This window comes from Syzygium oleosum, unplaced genomic scaffold (genome assembly GCF_021117445.2).
Source record: "Syzygium oleosum isolate NSW1041296 unplaced genomic scaffold, Sole_v2.1 Sole_v2.42, whole genome shotgun sequence".
Taxonomy (NCBI): domain Eukaryota; kingdom Viridiplantae; phylum Streptophyta; class Magnoliopsida; order Myrtales; family Myrtaceae; genus Syzygium; species Syzygium oleosum.
This window is the reverse complement of record NW_026607526.1, coordinates 2,534,822-2,544,222: the sequence shown is the minus strand read 5'-3', so window position 1 is coordinate 2,544,222 and position 9,401 is coordinate 2,534,822. Positions and strand designations below refer to the sequence as shown.

Genomic DNA, 9,401 nt, shown 5'->3' with positions numbered 1-9,401 from the left:
TCAGAACAAGTGATTGAGTTTTAGTGTGGCCATTGAAGCAGCTCAAAAGCCTAAGTCCTCCCTCCTCTCATTTTGTGTTGTTAGCATAGCTAGGTAGGATCAGATGGGCCACTTTGATGTTCTCAGCCAGAAGATCGAGACATTTGCTCTCTGAAAAGGGGAAAAATAGAGCGTGCAAAGCAATTTATACGTATCAAGTCATGCCAGGTATACTAAAACCGAGTTACAAAAATGATATTCCGAGAGCGGAGAGTGGGTGATATTTAGCGTCTTACAATAGCCTGTCACATCATGATTTCTTAAGCACTTGGTATTATTATTTTTTTCGCACAAAAGTAAAAAGAGATTACTTACACGATAACCTCTATTAGTTGCGAATTGCTTGCTTGTATTCGGGTCCATTACAACTCTTCATTATGTGGGTCGCCCGTGATCCCCACCCGTCGTCTCCACGAAATGGAGAGTTGCTATAGATCCGATATAATAGACTCGAATACAGGCAAGAATTCAGCTCTATATGGCTACTTCTAACTAGGGGTGATCGGTTCTCGATCCAGTTCGATTTCAAGATGGAACCGGGAATCAGACTAGGAGGATCGGTTCCCAAAATTGAGAACTAAGGACTCGACCGGTTGGTCCTAGAATCGGAAACCGGACCAGTTCGGTCCAATGGAATCAGTAACTTTTTTTTTTCTCACTACTTGATGCCATCTTTTTATGTTGAATTGAGTTATATGTATGTAATGATTCTCAAATTGAAAAGACGAATTAAAAAACGTGCTTCACTTAGGGTTTCGTTCACATTTTATTAATTTTTTTTGAAGAAATAAAAAAAAAGTATATGTAGTCAGTTTGGTTCCCTTTCGAACCGTGAACCGAATCGCCCGGATACCAGTTTCACTTTTAGGAATTGAGAATCGGATCGACACTCTCGGGAACCGGACCAAATCGGTTAGTTCGATCCGATCCGGGTAGTTCTTGATTTGGGCGGTCCATTTTGCAAACCTCTGTATCTATCGCAGGAAAAACTATAGAAATCCAGGAGTCCTCACATGAAGTTCAATGCCTGCCAATGACAGGGAGAAGCCAAAAAGAATCCATCACCTACCTTCTGGCCAAGCGGATGGCGGAAATATTATTATAAAGCATCTTTCCCATCACTGCTGACTCATGACAGATAAATGTTCTCACTGTGATTTAAGTTGTTATTTTCAATGAATTTGTGATATACAATAACTAGTAGGAGACGAGGACAGTGGTTGGGGTCAATCCGTGTTTTCTCCTCTCAATGAAACTCCTAAAAGACCTTATCAGATGTTAAATGTTGATCAGTATGATAGCTAGTTGCTTGGTTTATTCTTTTAACCGGTTTAAGCATATATTTACGAATTTTGAACTCGAGATGAGTATGAATATATGATAGCCACTGGAGGAATTCTATAGCCATGGAGCAGTCCGAGGTAGCAGAAGCCACTTGAAGACATTGACTGTTATCTCCATGTTGAGAAGCTTCGGGCTTCCACTTTTTGACATACAAGGACACAACTTTAATGGGTACTTTAAACTTTAAAGAGCAATGCTAGAGCATCCCATGATTTGCAAATTTCTTATAAAATGATTCGATAAAGCATTATGTGGGTTTTTTTCCGCATGAGCTTAGAATTTATCGACTCATTTGATAGATGAATTTTGTGAATCAATATCCGTACGACATTTTCATAAATATCATTACACGAGTCTTCATTCATGGGATGAGTAATCAAAGGCAGGATAAAACAAGTTCTCAGTAGGCTAAGAGTCCAGTGAACCGATTTACGGTGAGAAATAACATTTTTTTAGCTATGCAAAATCCATCCGAACCGTTAACTATGTGGGATCCATGTGATCAATGGCTCCGATGATTTTGTTTTACATTATTTTGCAGATGACGCACCAATCTTCTCGTTTTGGGAAGTAAGGTTGGAGAAGGCAAATCACCTTTTTGCTGTCAAGCGACAAAAGACATCGGACAATTGGAAACTACGGTCATCTTATGAAGCTTCCGGCTTCCTTTTGGCACGCAGGAGGACAGAGACCATTTTTGTCGTCATTACAAAAATCAGAGGGGAAAAAGTTGGGTCTTTCCTAGTAAGAGTGATCATGAAGCAACTCCTTGGTTGAGCCCACTTTCGAATGTCGTTTTCTCCCTCGGAGGCTGGCACTAGATTGACCAAAACTAGGCCAATAAATCATCTTACTAACAATCTTTAAAACTGTTATAAGATTTATACGAAGTGAAATCGAATCTTAAATCTGTTTAACTTAAATCACATTTGTCAATATAGGATAATATGTGACGGCATTTTTTAACAAAGATTTTGAATCTATTAATTGCATTCATTGAAGGGTTGGACACGATTACGCTTTTCTATACTTTTAAGATTTTAGGATCCGATCTTATTTAAGATTTGATTGGATAGCATATAAATGGATTAGGATTTATGGTGAAGTTTGTTTTCTGGATGATGAAGTGCATTAGCATGTATATAATCTAAATTGAGTATTGACTTTTTTTTTTCTAAAAACCGAAGAAATGTAATCTATGACGGTTTCTTCAAATAATATGTTGTAACGAAAATTAAGATAACATGAATAGCATCGTGCTTATGAAAAATGGAGATCAATACTAAAGCATGATATACAGGTTCACAACTAGTAAATATTAATTACACAAAGAGCCCGTTTGGTATTACTATAGCTGAAAGATGTGCCGTGAAGATCATTGCAACCTTTTGAAATTGAGTGAGATAGTGTCTTAAAAACTACTGTATTTGGAAGTGCCGTAACTGCTGAGATGTTTGCCAAACATCTACATAACCGCTTCTCAATGCTATAATAGTTACGAGAAAATTATACCAAACAATCTCATACTATATGCCCCAAATTTTTGTAAAAAAGATACACCCACATTATTCAAATCTCCTCTAAATACCATATATTTGGCCCCCTATCAACAAACCGCTTCTCATCTAAAAAAAACTTCGAATTGAATCATTCCCTTTGAAGTTGGATAAACCATATGCCGTACTCATCGCATCTATGTGGTGTACAATTGTTTTATCCATACAAAACTCGAGAGCCTACAATGCTAACTGGGCAGCCCCCTCAGCCAAAAAAAGCACATCATCTTGTGCTGCACTTAATAGAAGGATCACATTGCATCTATATTGAAAATTTACAAGGACTAAATGCAACAGAAAAGAAAAGAAAAGAAATTATAAACCCCATTGAACACTAAACAAAAGTTCAAGGAGTGCATATCCCAGAAAGAAAATCACGTGAAACATAAAATTCATGGTAAAAAAAAAAGTGACCAAGAACGTGCAAAATCAGATGACCCGGAACATCTCTTGGGCAACATTAACAACATGCGAATTTGCCCCTTTCGAGGATACATGACATGTTGGATGGATAAAGAGAGAGAGAGAGGTATTATATTCAAGAATTTCAGAGCAAATCATGTTTGCTAACGGAGATGGCCAATCCACATGGTACACAAGCCAAGATCCTGCTCAGGACAACAAGCTGCTGCATTTGCATTTAGTTTCTTGGATGGATCTCCAAAACAGCACTTTCGATTTCACTGATCCACACGGGCAAATCATCCCATAGTAAAACACCACCTACCCTTCAAAGTTAGATGTTCAAAGCCAGATCATCAATCGGGCTTTAAAACCGGCGGCTGACGAGGGTAGGGAGCTCGTGGTCCTGAGCAGCACCAGATCATCACCGCCGCGCCTCCTCTTCCTCGCTTGTCCCCCACCCCCCACCCGCCGCCTGACGCCAATTCGAATCAAGAAAAGGACTAGTTCCTCTCGAACACCACCACCTCCTCGGTTCGGTTGTTCTTTTTCGACACTTCCTTGGACGTGTCCGGATTTTGTGCGCCCGTCTCTTGGACTCTTTCCAGGGGTTTCTGATTTCCTCTTTCATTCCTGGACCACGCTTCTTTGTTCTTGAACCGCAAGAACTGAAGTTGATGCTTCACAATTGAGAGAGAGAGAGAGAGGGAGAGGGAGAGAGATTGATGCTTTTGCAATTCATCTGAAGATAGGAATTTTTCCGTAAGAACCATGGCGGCTGAATCCAATGGAGACCCAGAATCGCTCACGCAGCCGTTACTCACCTTGCAAAGATCCAACATAAACTCCACTTCGCAGGTGGCCATTGTCGGAGCCAACGTGTGCCCAATTGAGAGCCTTGACTATGAGTAAGTTTTACTTCCTTTCTGGGGTCTTTTCCCGAGACTCGATTCATCAGCGCGCTGTTCTTTTTCCGTACCCGAGTTGTTTAACTTGCAAAAAATTGGAGCTTTTTTAGTTATTTTTTCGTGGGAATTCTTGATTCTTGGGTGCAGGATTGCAGAGAATGATTTTTTCAAGCAAGATTGGAGGACAAGAGGGAAGAGCCAGATTTTCCGGTTCATATTTATGAAGTGGTTGTTATGCTTTTTGATTGGTGGGATTGTCGGTGTTGTTGGGTTCTGCATCAACCTTGCTGTTGAGAACCTTGCAGGAGTTAAGTTTGTGATCACTTCAAATATGATGTTGGAACGCAGGTAATGAAATCAATACTAACATCATTGCTATTTGTTTTGTTTTTGAGGTAATCTAAGATTAAGAGCATTGATCAAATTAGGCTTAGTTTAAATTGGTGGACTTGTGTTATCTGTGGATGTATGCAGAGTCAATGCAACTTGCAATCAGAACTGTTTGGTTTTCTCAGAGACTTAAGTACTACAGAAAATAAAGCATTGGACTAGCTTTGTTTGTAAAAGTTTGTTTTTTCGCCTTCCAAGCAGAGAAACCTTAATAATATCATCTAATTCCTCCTGCAGGTTTGGAATGGCCTTTCTTGTTTTTTCTCTTTCCAATTTCGGGCTCACTCTTTTTGCGGCCCTTATCACAGCATTGGTGTCACCAGCTGCTGCTGGTTCGGGTATTCCGGAAGTTAAGGCTTACCTCAATGGTGTGGATGCACCAGGAATTTTTACATTGAGAACATTGTTTGTAAAGGTAAAATTTCATGCATTTGGTTTCTCGCTTCGTCAGTTTCTGATTGTATATATCTTGAAATTTCCTTATTGATGTTTTCACAAGCATCTCTTCCTATCCTGGATGTGAGAGGCGAGAGTAATTGGCTTGTAAGAGAGTATCAACATGATTATGCTTGTTGTAGAGTTGCCACTTGAGTTAACACGATTTTTTACAGATTAGCACGCATGATATCTATTGAACATTGCCATTTTTATCCTGTATGTTTTTATCTTGATCTATTTAATCTATTAACCATTACCTCGTCTTTTCTCCATACTCCCCTCTCTTGAAGCGGTCAGGATGAATCTACCCATCTTTTCTGATCGGCTTGTTGACAATACTGGCCCAAAAATTCTCAGAGACTTCCTTGAGACCAGTGAAATATGTAGGACTGAATTTGTCTTGGCTGACCTAGAAGAGGAATTTCATGGATCCTCTCTTAAAATATAACTTATTTAATATCCTTAAAATTGCAAACCCTTTTAAAATTTTGACTATCTTCAGGAATATAAATATTTTGGATGAAAAGGAACTATGCTTGGCTGATTCTTTTACAGTTCAATTTGTGATGACTGTGCTAGTTCAAGCTTTATTTGCATATTTTCCGCTATTCCTGGAAGTGTAACTGTTTAGCTAATTTGTCATTTAAGGTATAGCCTTTTAAGGATGTTCTCTGTCAAGTTTGTGAGAGTCTCATGGGACATGTTCCAATTGTCAGATTATTGGGAGCATTTCTGCAGTGTCATCATCACTTCTTGTTGGCAAGGCTGGACCCTTGGTGCACACTGGTGCTTGTATCGCATCACTATTGGGTCAAGGTGGGTCAAAGAAACATGGTTTAACTTGGAAGTGGCTTCGGTATTTTAAGAACGATCGAGATCGGCGAGACCTTGTAACATGTGGATCAGCTGCTGGAATTGCTGCTGCATTTCGTGCCCCGGTTGGTGGTTTGCTGTTCGCCCTTGAAGAGATGGCGTCTTGGTATGATGAATTGTCCCGATACGCTGCTTTCTTCTGATGCCTCCATTTGTCTATTTAGCAAGTAGAATCCTTGCGATTCAAAATCTCATTGTTCTCACAAGTCCTGGATATCGGACTTGTTAGCAGGTCGTATTTACCTTAGTTCTGAAAAGCTGTAAAAAATTGCTGGTCAAGTACAGAAATCTGGTGTTCTGATATTAACTGTTTATTTGAATTCCTATTTTAACTTATTCTGATTGCCAGGAAGAGATGCTTCTGGGCTTCCTTTCTGTTCTATCAGCCAGTCTGTTTCTCCCCGTTTTTGGTTCTTGGCTGTGTTTGCTTAAGTTGTTTGCACTCTCTCCTTGCTCTTATTATCTGGTTTTGAGATATATCGCTGCAACTTATTGACTATCTGAGATCTTGTAGTATTTTATATTCCATGGCAGTATGTGATGTCATTGCACGGAATAATCTTTATTTTCTTTTACAGGTGGAGAAGTGCCCTGGTGTGGAGAGCTTTCTTTACTACAGCTGTAGTGGCAATCGTGCTAAGGGCTCTCATTGACGTCTGTTTGAGTGGAAAATGTGGGCTTTTTGGGAAAGGAGGGTTGATAATGTATGGCGTTACCTCGTCAAATGTTGCCTATCACATTGTAGATGTACCTCCTGTACTTCTCCTTGGTATAATAGGTGGATTGTTGGGCAGCTTGTATAACTTCTTGCTGGAGAAGGTTCTTCGTGTCTACAACCTCATCAACGAGTAAGCTCCCTTTCCTTTCCTCACCAGTAATCACAAATATGTGATTATGCAGTAACGATCAACTGATCGCAACAATGACTTCTTTCTTTCAGGAAGGGCATTCCCTGCAAAATTGTGCTTGCTTGCTGGATTTCAATTTTCACGTCGTGTCTCCTGTTTGGACTACCGTGGCTGGCATCTTGTCGAGTTTGTCCGATCGATGCTGGAGAAGCCTGTCCCACCATAGGCCGATCTGGCAACTACAAGAAGTTTCAATGTCCTCCCGGACATTACAACGATCTTGCCAGCCTGATATTTAACACGAATGATGATGCAATAAAAAATCTCTTTAGCAAGGGCACAGACGACGAGTTCCAGTACTCTTCTATAATTATATTCTTTGTCACATGTTTTTTCTTGAGTATACTTAGCTATGGCATTGTTGCTCCCGCTGGCCTTTTTGTTCCTGTAATAGTTACTGGTGCATCTTATGGGCGTTTTGTTGGAATGTTGATCGGTTCTCATTCCAATCTTAACCATGGTCTTTTTGCTGTGCTGGGTGCTGCTTCTTTTCTTGGTGGATCTATGAGGATGACAGTTTCTCTTTGTGTAATCCTTTTGGAACTGACGAACAATCTGCTGTTGCTACCCTTGATGATGGTGGTTCTTCTTATTTCAAAGACAGTAGCTGATGCTTTCGACAGCAACATCTATGACCTTATCATGAAAGCAAAGGGCTTTCCGTACCTTGAGACCCATGCCGAGCCATTTATGAGACAACTAACTGTTGGTGATGTAGTGAGCGGGCCCCTTCAGCTGTTTCATGGCATCGAGAAGGTCGCTAACGTGGTGCATGTGTTGCGAACTACAAGGCACAACGGGTTTCCCGTCATTGATAAACCTCCACATTCAGAGTCCCCCTTTCTGTATGGTTTAATTCTCCGTGCTCATCTGACAGAGCTTTTAAAGAAGAAAGCTTTTTTGTCTGATCCAGTTCCGACAGATATTGATGCCTTTAAGCAGATTTCAGCGGAGGACTTCATGAAGAGGGGATCGGGTCATAATAACATGATAGAAGATATAGAATTGACTGAAGAAGAAATGGAGATGTTCTTGGATTTACGTCCATTTACTAATGCTTCACCTTACACAGTTGTGGAGACGATGTCACTTGCAAAGGCTCTTATACTATTCCGTGAAGTTGGCTTGAGACATCTGCTGGTGATCCCTAAAATCTCTGGCGTAAGCTCCCATTTTCACTTCTTTAATTCTATCAAAAGCTATTCTATTTCTATTTTTGTCTTTTGCATCGAGATACTCTACTGCCAATGTAAATAGAGTTCTACACCGTCATTCAGTGATCTTGCTCATATCTCTAGTCCTGTATCTACTTGCAAAATAGACTTTTTCTTTTTGGTTGATGCAGTTGACGATATATAAAAAACACCGATGCTTCCTTCTTTTCAGCAAATTGGGCCATTTTTCAGAATTACATCAATACCATCCTCCTTTGGACTCACGTACTTGGTTCTCACCCTCACCTCTTCCATTCTTATTTCACTTGATTCTCTTTCTTATGTCCAAGTTTAACCCTGTGAAAAGACTTTGGTGAAGACTGCCAAATATTTATGTGGCTTCACTAGCTCAGCTTTGCACTAGGATGTTCTCCTCTCCGTTTAGCTGAATTTCTGTATATACAGCTACTTGACATTTTGTGGCGTCCTAGTTTCACTTAAAAATCAGAGCAGATCAGGGTGAGGGATCACAATTGATTTTTCTTCTCATCTCTTGCCAGTATTTGGTGTGATACTTTGATGTGACTGGGTGCATAAATATTTCTGCTTTAGTTGAACATATTCTTTTATGTTTTTATTTTAATCTCGACACTCTTTTATTGCAGAGATCGCCTGTGGTGGGCATATTAACAAGACATGATTTTATGCCCGAGCATGTGTTGGCAGTGCACCCAACCCTCATTAGGAGCAGATGGAAGAGATTAAGACTACAGTTTCCCCGCCTATTAAAACTATCTTAGCATAGCCCGTTGAGCATTCAGGAATTTATCCAGGAAAATTGCTGCTCAATCAGGCCAGATTTTGTGGGATTCATGCAGCATAGAGCTTATTGGAAGCTACTTCATTATAAGGTCAGGCCCTGATTGAACCCTACAAACCCTGGAACATTAGCCCTTGGCCTTACTAATCGAGCATTGTGAAAGCGGCGGGTTGTAATTTATTTGCGGGATAGAACGTAAAAATAGGAAGTTTTGGCTTGCATTATCTTAACGGTGCGGGATTACTTCTGCTGTGACTGAGATGCTAACGATGCAGGGGACTAATGACAATAAGATCAAAGATGTGCGGAAAACTGTGGATAGTTTCCCTCTTATGCAGTAATTTATAAACAGGAACACTCCCTCCTGTGTACTGATTACTTACGCTAAATGTACACCAAATTACTTTTAGATGTGGTAAATTTTGCATGATGTCGTTAAGTCCATGAGCATGAAATCTGTATGTCGCTACGACATCCATTTAACAAGACACATTGGCTTCGAAACCCGGAACTCCTGTGTGCAAACTCTTGTAGAGTGTCTGCAGAATTATGTTCATTCATCACTGCTG

The 9,401-nt window shown here is 40.2% G+C and overlaps 1 protein-coding gene across 2 annotated transcripts; it reads left to right on the top strand.

Annotated features, from left to right (window-relative positions):
* Positions 1–4,026: 4,026 nt before the first annotated feature.
* LOC130136151 (putative chloride channel-like protein CLC-g) lies at positions 4,027–9,343 on the top strand. 2 transcript variants are annotated; one of them, XM_056306259.1, is made up of 7 exons: positions 4,027–4,249; positions 4,397–4,597; positions 4,877–5,054; positions 5,794–6,056; positions 6,529–6,798; positions 6,891–7,998; positions 8,678–9,343. In XM_056306259.1, the coding sequence occupies exons 1-7, from the start codon at positions 4,113–4,115 to the stop codon at positions 8,810–8,812; spliced, it is 2,292 nt and encodes a 763-aa protein (XP_056162234.1). In that variant the 5' UTR covers positions 4,027–4,112; the 3' UTR covers positions 8,813–9,343. The 2 variants fall into 2 exon arrangements, with proteins under 2 accessions (XP_056162234.1, XP_056162233.1); XM_056306258.1 differs by having other exon boundaries at positions 6,891–8,019.
* The last annotated feature ends 58 nt before the right edge of the window (positions 9,344–9,401 follow it).

What these genes read in the sequence shown, in the direction of transcription:
- LOC130136151 (XM_056306258.1), top strand. Translation starts at nt 4,113, where the DNA reads ATGGCGGCTGAATCCAATGGAGACCCAGAATCGCTCACGCAGCCGTTA. An exon ending in ATTGAGAGCCTTGACTATGA is followed by an intron (nt 4,250 to 4,396) that starts GTAAGTTTTACT and finishes TCTTGGGTGCAG; the next exon opens with GATTGCAGAGAATGATTTTT. An exon ending in GTCTACAACCTCATCAACGA is followed by an intron (nt 6,799 to 6,890) that starts GTAAGCTCCCTT and finishes TCTTTCTTTCAG; the next exon opens with GAAGGGCATTCCCTGCAAAA.